Source organism: Malurus melanocephalus, unplaced genomic scaffold (assembly GCF_030028575.1).
Source record: "Malurus melanocephalus ecotype Western Australia unplaced genomic scaffold, MMel_1.1 scaffold_69, whole genome shotgun sequence".
Classification (NCBI taxonomy): Eukaryota; Metazoa; Chordata; class Aves; order Passeriformes; family Maluridae; genus Malurus; species Malurus melanocephalus.
Window position 1 is genome coordinate 735,374 of NW_026623301.1, and position 20,265 is coordinate 755,638.

Genomic DNA, 20,265 nt, shown 5'->3' on the forward strand with positions numbered 1-20,265 from the left:
AGTGTTAACTACCACAGAATTCATCCAACAAAGTGCCCTGCCATTTGTCATTCCTGAGACATGTAACTCACTAAAGATAGCTATGACACAGAGGAAATTTCATGTATATTCTTACAGAAAGTTAGCAACTACAGCTAGCAACAGCTGCTCTGCATGCAAATCTACTCAGAGAAATCCTCAGTCTTCTACTACTATTTATAAACATTTTACTGGTTGAAGAAAAATCTGTTTTAGAGAGTTTGATCAAAATGAGAAAACATCTTTATTCCCAGTTTTGAGGATGTGACACCAAGAGTTGCAGGAAGGTGTTCAAGGTTGCATAACAAATTCATTAAAATACAGACAAAATTACTAGGCAACCTGAATTTATTAAATATTATTAATTAAATATTATTTATTCCGGTGCCTTGTCACATAGCCATATTTTTTCTCTTCACTTACTTAATTTCACTTGAGTCATGCACATACCCACAAAATAGACTGCAAGCAGGAAACTCCAAATGTGGGATTACCATRTTTCTCTACACCTGCAAAAGGCAGYATTTATCAATTGACTTTTAAGATGCTCATTTAATAACTTAAATGGAATAACCATAAAATAGATCTGGGCATTATATTTGTCTCTCTAGCCACGCTGCTGTTCATAAAGAGAGGGAATACTACTTCTGGATAATAAATCTGTTTTCTTTCCCATTTAGAAATACATTTAATTTAGAACATTTTGGTTGATTCAACTTTCATGCCTGTAAGGTAAATCACAGTTACAGCACTGATCCTGTGAGATAAAGCTGTGCTCGAAAATCTAGYAACATAGATTCAATTTAAGTGTTTAACCTTTTCCATGGATCATATAGAWCATTAACTCAAGCAATCTGTTCTGGAACAACACATTTTTTGGACTTCATGAAGCTGTAAAATAATCCAATTATGTCTTTGCCTAAAAAGTTCACATTTAATACATTGATTAACATAATACTTTTAGTGATACCTATTGAAGAATATTGAAGAATATTGTTGAAAAAACTACCTTTCACAATTGAAAACATAATCTGAGCTGTTCTCAGCTTCTCTGACAATGATTTTATCACAATACCAAAGCTGGGGCTTGGTATCAGCCTCATAGTGCAACAGCACCTTCTGCAGCTTCCCAAGAGATACAGCTTGGGAAAATAAAACACTGACCTGAAAGATGGAGGAGAAAGAACTCTGCAATTTGCCACCACTAAGGCACTCTGAAAACCAAAATGTGTTAAAAAACCTGATCAGCTCCCACAGTGTACAATGATTTCAATTGGTTTTAATTATAGCTGAACTGTATTCAAAAAGTTTGAATCTGAAGAGTTAAATGTCTTTTGATGATGTGTCAGAGTAAATAAGAAAGCACAACAAAAATCAGGATGTAGAAATAATCCCAAATAAATTGGGCTTTTTACAGGCCCAATCCAAAATGCTGCACAGAGCCCTTCAGTATTGTTTGAATGCCTTGCCATTTATATTACTGTTCTCTAGGTGAGAAAGAGTTAAAGTTGCTGTTTCCTGTGTTGATATTACTTTAAAACAAAATTTCTTGTCATTTTCTCTTTTTTTTTGTTTCACTTCCTCCATTTACATTTTATTCTTCTGAAAGAAATAAACTGAAATCTGACATTCCATTTTCCTCTTGTTATTCATCTCAGCTTGTGCTTATAGTTGGAAAAGGTTGTTTTCATAGGAGCATGAAGCTGATCAGGTTCAGGTGGATAATTTTCTGTCACAGTAAAAAGCATACAGCTTTCTCCAGATGAAATGGTCCAGATCATTCTTCTCAGCAAAAAGAAAATGAAGGAAAGAAATACACTGGAAAATTCATATCTGCAAAGTTCTCAGTCCTCAGCAAATAGCAGAATTGAGACTGCCTGTGCAAGATTATTTATCCCTTGTGTATAGATAATGTATGATCACAAGCTAGTCTCTCTGAAAGATTCCTGCCTCAAAGTGTGCTCAGGAGGATGGCAGATTTTCAGTATCTCTTTTTATCTTCATTATCTTTAGGACTCTATGCATTATTTACTGCAACCACCCAAAGAGCTCAGTGAAACAGAACTGATTTCCCCAGTGACTTCACCTTTGCACTTCTTCCATAGCACCCTGGTTTTCTGCAACTGCTTAATCTCTTTTTTGAAAGGCCATCTGCATAATATTTCAATTTACCTACATAGTTGAAGCACAGAGTTTATTGCCAAAAGCTGTCAAAGATCCAAACTGGTGTGGGTGCTCAACTGAGAAACTGAGGGGTTAATTTACTGGCATATTTAGCATTTCAAAGAGCTCACTAGGTGCAGAGAAGAATTCTATTTGAACTCAGTTGCAGCTATGGTTGTTCAGAAAACTTAAATTGGTTATGTAACAATACATAAGCATGGAAAAAGTGGTCACTCAGGGAAGCTTTATTTTAAGCAATTTGCCCRGTATAATGCAGAATACCTGGCAGGGATGAAATCAAGTTGTTCAAGTCAGCACTGCACTACCTCAGCCATAAAATGATGTATCCCAATCCCTGCTCTGCTGCTCCAAACAATCCACTGTCTCATTCACCCATTTCCATAACAAAGAGCACTTTGAACCATTCCCCTTAGCCCCTGTATAAATAATATGCTGAATTTACTATCAATCTGGCTAGAATAATGCCCCCCAGAAAATTCCACTTAAATTCTGAATTTTAATTTGAATAGAACTTCATCTCTCATACATTAGTAATGGTATAAAATATATATTTTAAAATAGTATAGATACATTTAAAGTTTCCCAGTGGGTTATTGCTATTTTTAGCATTTTAGATGTTGCTTTTTATTTTGTAATTAAGTGTTCCACTAACAGCTTGATACCATTGGTTACACACAATTGTTAATCCTCAATAGATCACAAAGGAAGAAACARGCTTGATAGGTCACAAGAAGGCTAGTGGCAGAATGAACATTAAATTCASTAGTTCCTGAAGTTCAACCACACTGCAGAAAATCAGGATGATGGATATTTTTACTTATGCAAGTGCTAGAAGCTAATAAATTGAAAGAAGAATTACTTTAAGTCTGTCCTCTTAATCACAATACTTCAATATTATACATTAAAAGTACAYAACAAACAGACCTGCTAAGATCTGAACTCATGGAAAAATTTCTTTGCACTTATTTGGAGGCAGCTGAAACTCATCACATTTTGAAAGGATATGTTTGAAATTCATAGACAGTTCTTCTCATCATCTGAGGGTGGACCTTCAAATAATTTTTCTTCCCCTTTTCCTGCCTATGTTTTCACTCATTCTATTATTTTCCTTAGTTCTTAGAARTTATTTAGCTAAACTTCTGTGGTTTGTTGGATGGTTTGTGTCTTTTTAAAATTATTTTTAGGAACCTGTATAAGTTACTTAATTATTTTCGTGTGGCTAAGTAAATGGAATTTTAGACTTACCAATGCTCTCTGAAATTTCACTGGTATACCAGTTTTATGCAGAAGTCTTAGACCAGAATCTCCTCTTTCTCCATAGTTACACAAATAAACTGAAGAATCTTTTTCCAAATCACCAGTTTGGACACAAAGACGGTATAATACAACTTCCGAAAAAASACTAAAAGAAGAAAATGTAAGTTATATGTAATCACAAATAATTTTACTCACTGTTATAGCTCAATGATAATAATGACAGCAAGTCTGATTTGCAATTAATTTGCTGGAATATATTCTCCAGAATTCAGACAAATTATTTGCTTTTAACACTGTTTGGACCACAATTCAGATGACATTAACACTGAAAATCAGGTAGCCAGTATATATGTAACAATACACATGTACTTGGATAGACAGGCTTGCCAGCTTCCACTACTGAAAGTTCACAGAAATTCTCTATCATGATTATTTGATAACCATGTGTTTGCTGGAAAATTCAGTGTTTTATTGCTCTTTAGATGCTGCACTATCACCTGAAGGGGAAGCAATTCCAGCTATCACTCAGTTCTCTCTTTCCAGTGCTTTGTTTCTCAGTAGCAAAACATATTTTTGCCTATCTGTTTTACTGTCTCAGGAAACAGTATCAGAATCAGTAAATATGACATACAAAATTGCAGTATGAAAATATTTTTATTTTTGCCCACTACTATGCAACAAACAAATCTGTAGTCGAAATTTGTGGGTTTGCCATTAGAAATGTCACCAAATCTGATTTCAGTCAGTAAACCACCTCTATGTAACGCTGCCCAGAGGACTGACTGAGCTTTTTGAAGATGTGGAAAGATGGACATACATTTTTTATTTTAGAATGAAAATAGGGTGAATCTTATCACCTACATCCATCTGAACTTTGGCAAGTAGAGGGTATGTTGGAATCTTAAATCACTTTGTATTATSTTTGGCTSTTCTACAGCAGAACAAAAGGCAACMTGTKCACCATCACCATYTAGATATTCCTCTTGAGATGGTTGGAATTCAAATTCTCAAGTTATTTTCCACTATAGAGTAAGATAGCTGCCTTACTTGTTTCCTATCATTGCAGAACTCTTAATTCTCTTTTATGAAAGCAGTTTTTATTGGTCTTGAATCATAATAGTTACTAAAGGGGTTTTGCAGAGGTCTTGACTAGCAAAAGGAAATCAAAAATTATCTTTCTACAGTTGTGTWTATAACATGCATAAGCCTTGCAAACAAAATTATTAAAATAAGTACTCACATCMGAATTCTAACACTTAGGTAATCAGGGCAATAGACGTCTTTATCTCACTTTTCCAATAAAATATTATTTAAAGTAAAATGAACACTGCTTTTAACACCAAAGCATTTATTTATTCTAACATGAAATGCTTTGGCAGCACTGATTCCTAATCTCTAATATTTATTGCAGAGCCCCCCCTGCTGATTCAGAACAACTGCATATATTAGCTGCTTTTTCAGAAAAACACAGCTTTCAACATGATTTATTTCTTCATGCAAAAAGAAGTGTTTGAAATCTTAGGGTTGCATAATGAAATTTGGAACAAAATGTTCAAAAATATTTTGTAACCACCAGGCTGGAAAGTGGGATTCCTGCATTCATTCGAGCAACTGAAATATTTATACTTACATTCAGTTTTAATAGTTTCAGTTAAGGCCTGTGGGTTAATGTAAAAATCTGTTATTATTGCCTAATTTTGATTGTTAAAATCAAGCTTTTAAAGATTACCCAAATGAAAAAGAATAAACTTGTGTCCTTTACAAATTCAATGTAAGAAACTGACGAAAAATACTTATTCCCGTTCTGAAATAAATTTTACATGGATCTCAGAGTTAGCAAGCATTTAGAATAAATTTAATCTGGTGAACATCCCTAAATACCATGAGAAAAATACAGTTTAAAAAAAAAAACAAAACAAAACGAAAAACCAAAAAAACAAAGAATAATTAATTCATCAAATTGAAATAAAAAAAAAAACCTAGCAGCCTTTTTTTTTCCCCCTGGAAATGTTCATAATTATGAGGTATGGTGAGGCCCATCATAACTTACCTAGCCTACCTTTCAGTAACCTTTGTTCATTCCTTACATTTAGTTATCATGGAATGATTGCTGCTYGATCATTTTCAATTTTCCAGAGCTGGAATTTATAGCTAGAATCACACACTGAAGAGTACAGAAACACTGAAGAGCATGGYACATTTTCAGAAAGCAAAACCTGGTCAAATATGTCAATACAATAGAATTGCTGTCTGCAGGAATTAATATTTGCAAAACAATCCTGCATATTTCCATCCCTTAGGAGATGAATTGTATCAGTGTTTTTGTCATCTCTAAAGCAACCTAAGAACACAAAGAAGTAAGAGTTTATCCCAATCAGCATTTATTAATTCATGAAGTTATTTCTTTATGAAAAGATGGGCCTTTAGTTCACATAAAAATTAACAAAATAGGAAMAAAGTCACAATAAAAGCTCCCCCTCAAATTCCACTCAGGTTGTTCATTCGGTAATCCATCAAGTTCAATTCTTATCTTGTAGATAATACCAATGCTATTTATTTTAACCTGAATAAAGTCAGAACAATACAACATACAACTACATGAAATTACATCTTTATCTTTGCAGTTGSTTCTAGATTTATCTGAACCATTGTAGTGTCTGACTGTACAGGAACAACACATGATATTTGATAGGCAGATCTGGGGTTACAGGATTCAGAAGATAGAGACTCCTTCTGTTTTGTCTAAGCAGATTTCTCTCTGAGCCCCACTTTGACCAGATTATAGCCTAGTGGTATCACATTACTTGCCAGGAAAATGATTTGGCAGGTATTTGAACTCTCCAAAGTTTCAAGGGAAAAAAATTGGTGAGGGTTGCTCATCAGAGCAATGAGAAATACAAAATCACATTCTATAAACTTTCTCTAAACAAATCACAAATATTCCATCACTCTGAACAGTAACATGACCATAAACCCTGGTATGTCAACATGAAGGATACAAAACTTTTGGAGACCTTAAAGAATAGCTCCCAAAACCTGGCAGAACATCTGCAAAACTTCAGAAGTCACTGGCACTAACTTTGCTTTCTGACTATGATTTGCATTMATYTGCACTTTGTTTGCACTTWCAAGCATTATAWGTGCTCTCACTAGTGAAAAYTATTCTATGTAACMCTATCTTCAAAACTTCAAATGAAYCCTCACTTATTTAGGGTTCATTTGAAGTTTAACCATTATTTAAAGCAAGCATAAATAATTTTAGATCATTTGTAATATACCTCTAGGAAAGCAAGTGTGTCATTATTCTATTTCTCACATAATAATTCTATTCATAAAAGATTGGCAACAGCCGATTCCTCTCCATCATTTATATCCAAAAAGCTATTTATATTGTAAAAAATTATTTTCATTCTCTTAGAAACACCTACTAGCTTATTWTCTATTAATTCTTTACCTTCATTAATAAAAAGAACTCGTCTCATTTCAGAGGTCAGAATTACCTCATTYCCTACATCAGTTTTTGTTTATTTGCACTTTTGTATAAGAAACTTCTGTGTTATATGTCACAGCATTGCCAASTCACAGCATTGCCATGGTTTAATCAAAGATTTCTAGAAGTAAAAGCCTTTTACTCTGGATTTTCTGAACATTGAAAAGCAGATTGAATTTCACAATGATAGTTTGAGTAAGAATCTGTGGGTTTCACACCYCTTATTTCTATTGGCATATTKTTACATCAACCTGAATYCCATTAACCAAATAAATGCAAATAYCAGGCTTGCAACACTGATGTGACAACACAGTTCCTGTCTTTACCACTGGCTGAAGAAAATAGTTTTGCTTTGCTCTGCCGAGTCAGATCCTGATAYCCTTTCTTATACTGCAAAATATTCCTCTCTAAAAGTAGTGTAACCAGAGGTAACCTGGAGTCTTTGAGTTTAAAGCAGTACTGAAGTGTGGGTATAGATTCAGTTTGAATGAAAAAGAAACAGCTATTATCTTTCCCCCCCATTTCACAAACCAACTAAACTACTTCTCAAGTAATGTGGGATATGTTCTTCTCATTCACAGRGCTGCTGTTCACTGAATATACAAGGCTATTGTGTTGTCTGTTCATTCTAATAAATYCCTCTTCAGACTTTTGGTTAATAAAGAAGAAAGGTTGCAGGATAATTTAAYGTATCAACACAACACAAAACAAAATGTAGTAGACTAAGTCAGAATGCAAAGAGTGACTTCTGCCTAAAGCATGAAAAGATTCTCCAGAAGAAACACTCTGTTAGTCGTGATTTTTCTCACAGAAAGTCTCAGGAAAGATTAAACAGGCAATGAAAACTCACATGGTTAAGGGAAGAAAGGGAAGACCACATGTGAGTGGTTTTCAGTTCTTAGGTTAGTTCTACTCAAGTTTTTCATTGCTGCACATGTTGCTGATATAGAGAAAGGTTAGAGAACATTAAATTAATTCCTAATTACTGGATGGTTACAGCCTTTCAGGAGCCTCTTTCTTCCTAGAACTCCTGGTCAGAGCTCTGATCAAGTTGATTGCTTTAAAAATAAAATTTGGTATACCCTGTTCTAGAATATATCAGTGAAAACATAAAAGTTCAAAGACAGAAATGTTAAGAAGAAGATGTAATTTTTTCTATGTCTTACATTCCTATCCTCATTTCAAGACCTATCCTGTTAAACAAGCAAAAAGTTAAAAAAGGATAAAGTTTAAAGAGAAGAGAAGAAAGGGCTCTTACTCATAGGCTTTTTTTTTTTTTTTTTGTGGATTTATCTACTGCAAACTAAAGAGTGAGAAGCACTTCAGTGACATTTGCTGTTTCATGCCTGAAAGCAATAGTGTCAATGGGATGTAAAGAATCACAGTAGTAGCCCCAGGTGCTGAGAGAAAGATTCTGCTCTCTCACAAGATCAATATCTGCAGCACACAGCCATAATGGGCCATATCTATTTTAGAGAAGAAAAATTGGTCCATCTCTTCTGAACATATGGATTAACTTTGCAAACATGCCATTATCCAACATTTCTTATAAATTATTCACTAATTAGGAGAACAGCATTCCCTGGGGATCATAATATATAGCCTATATGTTTAGAAGATGAACATTACAGTAGGTTATGTCCCTGCCTATCCCCTATTGGTGGAGTATTATTATTAATATCATTGACAGTGACTATCTTGGATTGTGCTAAGTTGTATTAGAAGTGTCAATGAGTGAAGAAAAAAAAAATGAAACATATGACTTCTGCTTTAGCTAGCTGAAGACAGCAATGTTACATGCATCTCAGACAGAGATTTAAGCAAAACAGCTTAAATTTTGCCTCATTGATTAATTTCCTCTCAGCCCACCTTGACATAATTTCCCTATTAAAACAGAGTTGGGGTTATTATTAAATAAAAGCAGAAACCCTGTGTTTTCACAACATGGTAATACATGAATTTTACTGGACTTTTAGTTCTTCCATAGGTAAACATTCTGGCATTTCAGTCTTTTATAACATGGCAGCTCTAAAATGGGTTTTCTGTTTTAATTGAACCAGTTCCACAGCATATATTTTATAGTATGCTTTGAAAACTGTGTTCCTGAAAATTTAATTACTAAAGATCCCTAAACAATATGCAGGTCTTATATCAGACATGGTTTGTTTCAGAATGAATAGTTTTTAAAGCTAGTTTCAAATCAATTGCCTTAAAGAAATCAATTTACTTCCGCAGTTGTCCCATTTGGTCTATTATATGAGGGAGGGAGTTTAAAAGAAAGATTATTTCTTCTGTTGCTTACCATAACTAATAAACTGATTTAATACAGAAATCATGGAGATTAGATACAGATTTATTTTATGCAGTAAATATTGGAGAAAAACATCTTTTCACTTGACAGGATAATCCTTGGAAAGGTACATATTAAAATAATGGTCTTAGCCTTCATTAGCTACCTGAAATTCATCTTCCTGTCTGGAAAGAAACAGATGCTTCCTGTTGTCCTTGCCAAGAGTTATTGGTCCAGCTAATCCTCTGTCTCCACATATCTAGAGAGCAACTCTTGCTTCAGTTCCTGCATTTCCTGTCAGTATTGACACTTTCCATTCATCATCTGAAGGAAGGGGACACTCACCACCTTGGGGATTTCTCATTTCCTCTGTGAAATACAGAACATTAGTGGGAGATGAAAATTGACATGAAACTGCCAGTCGCTGTCGTAACTTCAGCGCATAAGGAGTCCRTAACAGCAGGGGGATTGTATTTTTTCATGGCAAGTGAGATAGTCTGAAAAGATTGATTTATGTTTCTTGTCTAGACCAAAATGTACTGATTAGCTGAGCTACAGGAATCAGATGGAAAAGAACAAGTTATCTCTAGCACACACTATCATCATATTCTTTATACATATTCTGGAATAGAGTAAGGGTGCTATGGTGCAGAACTACAACCATTAAATTGGCATTTCTGGCACCTTAGTCTGACATTTAAAAAGAGTAGAATTACTCTTCTAATGCCTTGTCTTGGGACATCATTAGCAGAGTCATGTGTCTGGGAATAGAGGTAATTTTCATTTCAATTTTTTTTTTAAATAGAAAGGAAATTAACTTCCTTCAAKTTAAATATCAACTAAATACTGTAAACAAAATTTTTAAAAAGAGCTCAATATAGCCTTGCCCAACCATACTTATGCAGTGCCAGTGTTTTGGTTAAGGCATGCTCTGCATGAATGAAACGATAGCAGCACAGTAGCACTTTATGAATAAATTTCACAGTTCTAATGACTGAGAAAATACAATTATGTAAAACATAGTCTTCACTTTAGATAGCACCTAATGATCTACCATCTACCCTTAAGAGAAATATACATGTATGCAGAGATGTCAAATGACACCTCCGAACACAAGATATGGAAAAAACAGGTTATATTATGATAAAGGATTTAAGTTTTGAATAATCTAATCAAAGTGGAATTTACAAACACCAGATGTCTRGGACACTTTTTTTCAATAATGGGACCACTGACCATGGAGCTCTTTCCAAGAGAGGGAATCCTTGCTTCCAAGAATTTATAGCCTGCTCTGACACAAGAGGCAGTTATAARCCCCAAACTTGAAAAGATGAACCTACATATTGCCAATATACTGGGTACTCCAGGGGTTCCCAAAATGAGCCTTTTCCATGCAACTGCAAAGAGAGTTTTTAATAAGCCACCAATATGAATTTGTTGAAGAATTCCCAATGCATCACTGTGGATGTTTCTGCTGCACTACAGAAGTTATGTAATGGTATTAGAGTACTTTGCTTCTTTATTTGCTTGATTAAAATACTGCACTGGGTTCCTCTGGATGGAGTTTTTCCCTTCACTTATTACACTGTCCTTACCTCAAAGGAAAAAAACAAACAAACAACAACAAAAAAAAAATATATATAAAAACACCCAAGCAAACAAAATCAAACCAAAACCAGACAGAAAAATAAGTGACACAAAAGCTATCACTCAGCACCAGCAACACTTTTTTCTTAGAAATTGTATTCAAAAGGAGTACAGTAGTTGCTTTGATCATCAGGTTGTCTTATATTTAAATCAACATGTCAATTAAAGCACCAAAATTGAATTATGAACCAGTAGCATTGATATCTTAACTGATGTAAAATATTTACATGAAGAATTACAAAGGMCTTAGAATCCAGTACAAAGCTCTAGAATAAATAAGAACTGACTGCTGGAATCACAGGTAATAATTTAGGACTGGTAAAGAGTCYAATATTTGGTTCATCAATCTTTAAGAAATTCAGAACTGTGGTTGTATGACTTTCACAGCAGTTCCTCTAGCAGTAGTAGCATGATTTTTGAATGGTCACAGTGGTTTAGAATAGGCATTACCATCATAATAATGTTTTTTATTGTATTTTGCATCACAATGGAGAACAAGTTATTCTGAAAGGAAAAGGAAAATCCACACACCAAAAATAAAGCAAGAGCCAGCATCCTATGTTTACGTGAATAAAATCTTAATTACACTTGTCTTTCAGTGCCTGAAATGACAGAACTATAGCAAAGTAATTGCTTAGGCATGATAAATATTTTTGAAAATTTGACTATACAATTTTCTGTATCTGTAGATACCTAAGTTCTCACCAGTAACTCTGAAATCTAGAGTAACTTCCAGCTATCTAAAACCACATCTTTCTTACAGCAAAGAGATTAAAATGTTCATAAAATGCACAGGTATTCAAGAAACATAAGGAGTCCCATATTGCTCTGTGTGCTTAGGACAAGAATTCCATACTTGGGCAGTTGCTACCCAAAGCAGTTACTGCAACCCCAAACTGCTACCTCTGGGAACAATTATAATGCACAAACAATTCACAGGCTTGGAATGCTTTTTGTCTCATAATTTACTGGCTCTTCTTACAAWTGGAAATCGGTAGCATTGATTTGCTTACAGGCTAAAAATATTCCAGTCTGAAAAGAGGATTTGATGGTTACCCTGCATTACTCACGGGTTTTCACACGCTTCATGACACCATGCTGTAAATCTATTGTGGCAAAAATTAATTCTAATAGGCCTGCATGAGAATGTTGAAGTCACAACCCTTTACAYAACTCCACAGAAGTAACTTTTTAAAAATTTACTTACTTATCCTAAATGTAACACAAAAAGAAAATTATCTTGTCTCAGAAGACCATATGATTGAGTGACACTTTTAAAATGAGCCATCAGAAAAATTAATCTCTGGAGCAGAAGTCTGGRCAATAATGTTGATGTATTTTTATTACACCTGTGTATCATCATTTCCAATGTTAACTGAGTTTAAATGAGATCAGGTTTTATTTGTACCTTATAAGTAAAATACATTAAAAAATTAATAGCAGCTAATAATACTGGACAGAGGAAAAGAATGTGGAGGATGTAGAGAGCATTTCTCAGAGATACACTTTGTTAATACCAAACACAGAGGTGTTCTCAAGGTCACAGACTGCATTTGTGTCATGAAGTTTATGACATCTGAGATATTAAATAGAAGCTGGGACCTGAAATCATCTCTGCACCGTTGAAGAAGTTACCTGAGGAACACTGAACTCACACTGCAACAGGAGAAACCCCAACTGCTGCAGCAGGGTTTTCARTTTAATGAACACTAAATAAATTATTATTTTGAAAACAGAAACCAAAATACATCCGTTAGCAGATATGGACATAAAAATGAGGGTTGGGTCAGCCTGAGAGTTAATCTGCTCTGAGTTTGCCTGCTAAGCCTCCTGCAGGATTGTATACCCAGTACAAACATCACCYTTTTCCAAATATTAACTGGGAGTGAAAAAAGCAAATGAGTATTTAATGAATATTAATTTAACACTCAAGGTTTTTTGACATGCACTCACCTGTACATGTCAAAAAACACATGTTGGGTGAAAGTAACTAACTAAAAATTGAACATTTTATTTGAAAGACAGAGTAACTTTGATATTTCTATTCATTTTCCATAAGTAGAAACTATATTTATGAGTGCCAGAAAAGCTACTTACGAAGTGCTATAGACTCTATGTAACCAATTTCACGGCAGATATTGCTTCTATAAAAGGATCCTTTGTATCCAACCCTAAAAACATCCAGCTTCTTTGAAAGCAGGTTTGATGGCTTGTGTATTGTTGCCATGGATTTTGGACACAGCACATCTGCTGACAGCCCACCACACTTTGGGAAGGCTTTGTGACACAGTGACACAAGATGAAGTCTGGGAAATTAGAAATTGAGTGTTTTAGCTGAAAATGGAAAAAAATATTGCCAGAAAGAATTAAGTATTCATAATGATGCACACCTATGCTTGGAATTCGATTGGTTCATCTGAATTTAATTAAAATCCTGCCTGATACTTCACATTATACCCTATGAACAAGTATGCCAGATGTGATGTCTTGCTCACATAGCAAGACTTTCCATGTACACTTTGAAACAGCAGTCTGAGGACCGAGTTCAAACTMAAATCACCAACTCACCTGAATTATTTGTTACATGCAATCCTTTGACAGTACCTGTAGCTGAATAAATATGTCTTCCATAGCGGAAGCTCCAATATAATCTTGTTTTCAAAGCTCCTTCAAGATATTTTTCCACCATATGAGTGGGCCACAATGTGGTGTGTGGAGCTCAGGATTTTCCATTTACCCCACCTGCTCTTTATGGTATCATGACACAATTCATATTGTCAGAGTCTTTGTGTACATTGAAATAAAAGAGGTGCAGGAAGCAAACGTGTTCATCCCCACTCTTCAAGGGATGTATCAGTCCCTGTTTTGTTTAGTTGTCTGGTTCCTTAGTTTGCTTACTAGAATGCTGGATATTCAAAAAATCATTGTCCATTTATGCGATTTCTGTAGCTAAAGAGAAAGCATTTTATTATAGAAAAACACATCTGCAAGACCATGACCCCAGAACCATGACCAGAAGATTGTTTATCTATTCCTACCTGCTAAAACATAGGTATAAATCTTGCATGCAATGCATCAAAACCTTCCTCTTTCCTCCAGTGAACCATAAAGCAGAAAACATGAGTGTAGAAGCATAAATGAGAAATATTCTATTACTTTAGTGAGCATTAGATTGAGCTCTGCATTATATCAACCTTTTAATTTGCAACAAAATAATCTTTCAATGGATCACTAGTTAATTTTTTTTAAAAAAGGTAGTTATTCAACAGTTATCTGCTGATTGTTGCCTTATCAACAAACCACATTCCAATGCCACTTTTAGAAAAAGAGTAACTGGCAATGTGTTTTATGTTGTGTATTTGTGTGCATAATTCAATAATCCAGARCAGCCGTTCATTGTCCTTCCTGAGGTGAGTCTCTGTGTTGAAACATGCACAGAGGACRAGCATAAAACATTTTGTACCACAGCTGCTTTGTAAACTGTTACTTACTTGAGGCTGTGAGAGTTGAAGGTCTCTGAGGTGTTGGCTCCTGGGCTTTTGCTGGTTGGAATTGAGTTTCTCTGAAGTCTTTCTTCTCTTGTTTGGGTGCTGCAAATGTTCCCATAGGCYTTTCCCAGCCAACTAAAACAATGAAATGTAAAGTCTGTCTGTAGCTAAAAGCCATTTGCTTTTTCTTGCTCAGAAGCTAATAACAGATCTCACAGTTGTTCTACAGAGTAGACATCAAAATCATTTTCTCTGTGTATTACACAGCTACTAAAAAYGGAATTTTATTTTTTGCAGAATGCCACAAAAAATGAAAAATACCTGACATACCAATTAAAGTCCATTTAAAGCTTTAAAAATCTAAGMAAAAAATTAACATTGATGTAGGAATAAAATTACTTGCTCAAATGTAGCTTTCTGCAAAATAAGCTTCTCCACCCCCAAAATGTTTCCTTTCTTAAGAGTGGGAAAGCTGAAATGAAAATTGTTGGAGGCCATTTGAATAATGTAAAGCAAATTGATATTGTTAATAAGAACATGTCAAACAAACAATATTTATTGCTTACATAGAAAATATTAGTTCCTTTTTATATTCCTTTTAGTGAGCAACATAGAGTCAGGAGAGGTGAAGCCTGTGACAAAGTAACATTTAGCATTATTTAATAACATTAGTAAGCACTGCCATGTTGAGAATTACTATTGAAAACACTGCTCTTCTGAAAGGCAATAAAGAAAATAATTTCCTCATTTCYATAAGGACACAGTGATAAAAATATTCTTTTCACCTTGCAGCAAATAGGGACAGAACAGGAGGGATGCTMTTACAGAGTCTTTCATAAAGCTTCRATCACAATACATATGGAACAATTAGTAAGACTGGTTGTATGTTTTGATATTTTTCTTCTTGCTGGCAAAAGAATTCAAGATAAGTTTGTTCTGCTTGTGTTTGGAAAAAATCTGACCAACTTCTCTATTGCAAACTGATGTCCAATTTAGCCTTTTCATTATTGTTTCATTTCCTGATCTCTGTAGTCAAGTCCACCAGACAAGAATGCATTTCCTGTAGAGTAGTGTTTCCTGCAGTTATCATGTAAGTCAGCTATCTTTACTAGCCATTTTTCACCAAATAAAAAACTTTACTGCCCTGAAAGAGAAAAGACAAGCAGGGAACACAGTGACAGTGAGTCCTGAGTGTGCTGAGACCTAATTTCTGAATCCTGGCTAGAAGACCAGATCAGCTTTCTACTGAGGAAACATTTTGACTGCAATAGCTCTCAAACCTGACTATGSGACAGAATAATAACATAATGAATGTTATTGAAAGCCTACTAATTCCCCAATAAAATCAGGGAAAGCTATGGCAGAGTTGGCAGCAAGACATCTCCCAGGCTTCTAAAATTGGTGGCCAGAATGCAGAATACACCCAGGACTTCAACACCATCTTTATCTTGTCCCATGTTTCAATTCTCATTTTCAAAAGCTCAGCAGTAAAACAATGGACACCTACTGTAGCATTATTATTATTATTATAAAAAGAAAGAAATGAAGTTAACTGAATAGACAAGAATGATTAAATGTGCATACAAGAAACTTTTCACTTTTCAAACTACTAAAACACCTCAAGGGAAATTTGGTCTATGGAGCTTTTACATTTTTGCTTTGAATTTTGTCAGTTAGGAAGACTAAACACTAAATAAAMCCATAGACTACTGAGAAATCACATACATTTGATGACCTGTAGGTAAAAAAAATATATATATTTCTCTCTCCAGTGTTAACAACTGGTTTAGTTTGGCCATCTGGCAGAAGACCAACATAAAACCCTTTAGTTTGCGGTGATTCCAGACTCACAGATCCAGTTTCCAAATTCTTMTCAGTTTTAAAATGGCAGTATTCATCACCTGTACCCTAAGAAAYTGGGAACAGAAACATGAATTTAACAACTGAATTAATKAAGCTAGAGGATGTTTTTAAAGTCTTAATTATTATCACTTTCCAGTAATATTTCATATTAACTTCACATTCTTCACAACATGCTACATTACTGCACACATACTACAGACATACCTGTACCTAATCCCTGCTATCCCTTTGTGACCAGAAAGCCTAATTACATAAGTTAGGTAAGTGAAAGACCAAGTAAAAGCATTGATTTGTGTTAGGGTTTAGGCAAAGGCTAGGATATATTCAAAGGAGTTTCCCACTTAAGGAATGTGCAAATATATATTTCAGAACACACAGGATATTTCTACACAAATTTTATACATAGCACAGATTTGCTCATATTACATAATATAACATATTAAACAGATGTAACATCTTTCTCAATTTCATAGCACTTACAAGCTTAATTTCAAAACTTTTACCCAATGTCACTTTTTATCACGAGATCCTGATTGGTGAGATCACTGTTGAAAAAATAAGATACCCACAAAGCCTATATTCAAAATATGGGACAAATATTTTAATCTGTGAAAGTGTACTGGAGGCAATTAAAAAACTCTCATGGACTTTACATCTGAGTACTTACACAGCTCYACTTCATATTCAGTTTCCTTAAACTCCCAAATAAAAATATGCAAGAATATTTCTCACATAAATGTGAGAATTTTAACTTAGATGAACAGAATCACACWTTTAAAGTCAGTGAGGTACACAGTTGCTTACATCTTAGTTATTCTTTAGTGGGTTTTATCTTCACCACCYAGCTGAACATGAGTTTTAACTACRTCCACATTCTCAATAGTTTAAAAATACAATCAGATCTTTACTGATTCAATCACCTGCCAAATTGACACAACACTTTCTCTTGCTATATTTTTCTRTCTTTTCTTTGGCAAATGAAGGAAAAGATCTGAAACATTTTAAATCTGAGCAAAGTTTTATGCCGTTTTAACCCAAGCAAACAAAAAAAGATTCTCTCCTGTCACTGACAATTCACTCAAATTATCTGCAGAGGGAAATACAAAAAAGAACTGCTTACTGTTCCATCACACTGGTCATCTTTGATCTTCAGATACATTCTTGGTTTTTTTCACACTTTCAAACATGCAGAGTCCAGAGACGATTTTATGCACCTTCCAGTAGGATTCTTGCTGCTGCTGACCTGCTCTGCTGCAGTTCCCATCACGTCTAAGGACAGAACCTGACAGAGACTTMTGTTGAGCAGAATGATGGCACCATGATGAAACACACCCTTTAGATCAGAGACAAAAGGTCTTTTGTGAACAGCACAGCTTTTCTCCATATTAAACTTTGATACTGATATTGCTTCTACTGTTTTATTTTAAGCACTTCCTCATGCATGCCCTTGTATAAAAGCTAAAAGAGGCAGTCTCAAGCAATTCAAATATACCTCCAGATTTGGAATATTTGCTGCTTTCTGTGCAGGCACTAACCAGAGCAGTGGAAATCCTTCCCTACGCCACAGCATCCCTGCTCTTTCTTGCTCAGCAGCACAGCACAACACCCAGAGCACAAAGAGAGCAGCAAATTAAGGAATTCTTTTCAACAGTAGCTCTCGTGTGCTACTTTTCAAAGCTCTGCTCGCAAGTTTAGGGTCCCGTCTCTCCCCTGTTACAGCCCACCCTATTTGCATGTACCAGCTGCATCATCTCATCAGCAGCAAAGGGATCCTSGAGGGCTGCCTACCTGTTACTCTGTAGTGCAGCTCCACCTCGTGGAATAGGATCCCTCTTTCGACTTGCAAACCTCTGACACTCGATTAGATACAATCTCCTYTATGACAGCAAATTTTGGGAGAGTTTTCCTAATGTCGCTCTGGCCACCTTATCTTGACATGCACAACAAATTCTTTGGAATTCCCAGAATATCCTGCTGTTTTGTCAATGACTTTGCCTTGGAGATTGAAAGCCACAGCGTGACCTGGGTAGCTGGCTGGTTCAAGAGCAGCAAAACCATTTGGTTAAAGGTGAATACGGAGCTCACAGCATGCCTTGTCTTTGCTCTAACACAGTCAGAGAAGGAATAATAAATTAGATTAACTATAAGGCAAAATCCAAACCAGAGAGGATCACASTATGCTTTCTGTGTTGTTCAAGTTCCCACAATTCTACCAGTCTAGTACAAAAATCTTTCAATTTTTCAGATTTGCTTAAGGACTGAAATTGTGGGCTCTGTGGAATTTGACAGAAACAATTCATTATAAGATGACACACATCTGGCAATAACATGAAAAGTTACCTGGGTGCCTCACCTGGGTGCCTCAACTGGAGAGAGCTGGAGTCTCTCATGCCAATAAACATGGCAAAGAAGTATAAAAGTGACATAGACCAGAAATGAACCACGGTAACTCTCAGCCACCAGCCCACCTTCTCTTGCCTTTGTGTTTCTCCTCATTCATTTATACTGTTCTCACAAAAAAAAACCCTTAGAGAGTCAGCAGCTTTTCTTGAAAGAGTAAAGCAACATGCTTTGCTTCATTTTGTCTGTTCAGGTTTGCAGGCTCTATGATGCCATTSCATAAAATATGTAACTTAATATTTTACCAATACATTTATGAATACATATTAATACACATTTAAACTCTTTTATCAACTACATCTTCATTCTCATATTTAAATAAAACTAGAATTTTAACCCATCTAAAATGCTAAAAATCCCTCTAACAATTGATAATACTGCTGACTTACATCATCCAATATTTTCTCAGAATTTTCAAGACTACAAAGAATCAATATTTCTAGGAAAATTTTTCATTTTCAAGGCATTATCTTCTGATGAAAAAGCTAAAAAAGCTTTCAGATTCAATATACCTTTAAAAATAAAGGAAAAAATTGTATGGATTTWAGAAGTAGTTGTGAAACAAGTGAGTCAGCATGTCCTCAAAGTACAGTTAATTATGTATTATAAGGCAGATTGCAATTCCTTGTTGCCTTTTTGTTGCTCCCATGCCTGTGAGACAGCTGTTGTGTCTTACAGGTGTCATAAACCAACAAAGACTCCCAAAATGCCCTCAGACTCATTTCTGAGGCYTTTCAGCAGAGGAAGCTGAAAGCTCCTCCTCATGAGGGGAGATACCYGGACATTCCCACCTACACTCCTCACATAAACCCCATCTGCATATATTTACACACATTGACTATCCAGCATCATTTTGCTCTAATCCAGCCTAAGGAATATATTAACAAGAGCCTGGATTACTCTCATCTCTTGGGATAGGTCACAACCTAACCGTTGTTAGTACAAAAAAGTTCTTCACMCAGAGGGTGGTTGGGCACWGGAACARACTGSCCAGGGAARTGGTCATGGCATCAAAYCTGACRGAGCTCWAGAARTGTTTGGAGCACCCTCAGGCAYGTGGTGTGACTCTTGGTGCTGGCCAAACTTCCATGATCCTTGTGGGTCCCGTCCAGCTCAGGATATTCTATGATTCTACAATCAAAAAGAACTGAATTCTACAACTCTTCTTACCTCCTTGTATACGGCAAGTGCTGACTAAGGAAGGTCCTAGTAAGACTTCGAAGCTTGTGTGAAGCAAATCAAAACAAACCCTGGATTTCACCAGATGGCTTTATGACCATCATGTTACTAAAAAAAAAAAAAAAAAAAAAAAAAAAAAAAAAAAAAAAAANAAATCAAGCCAGATATTTTTTTCTGATAGAAGAAGAGGACATATTAGGGCATTCCAGGTAGCTTGTCAGCATGTGGCAAACCAATATAAACAACAGTTTGGAATGGCCTCGTATTTCTGAATTTTAAAAAAATCCTATCAAAGAATAAAAAGTAAACTGTGAGAAAACAAAATCCTATATTTAAACCCTATATCCAAATTCACTTATTTATTGGCAAATCAATTGGATTCTGTTCTGTGATTCTTTGCTCCTCATCTGACTGGGAATACAATTATTTATTAGACAGATTTTTAAAAC

General features: G+C 35.2%; 1 protein-coding gene across 1 annotated transcript in view; it reads right to left on the reverse strand.

The window, feature by feature from the left end:
* The window catches only part of RP1 (RP1 axonemal microtubule associated), a 146,249-nt gene that overhangs the window by 97,352 nt on the left and 28,632 nt on the right, over window positions 1–20,265 (reverse strand). The window contains exons 4-5 of the mRNA XM_057366650.1: window positions 3,448–3,604; window positions 1,028–1,182 (exon numbers count right to left, since the gene is read on the reverse strand). Of these exons, the coding sequence (XP_057222633.1) occupies window positions 1,028–1,182; window positions 3,448–3,604 (312 nt within the window). The remainder of the gene's footprint in view (window positions 1–1,027; window positions 1,183–3,447; window positions 3,605–20,265) is intronic.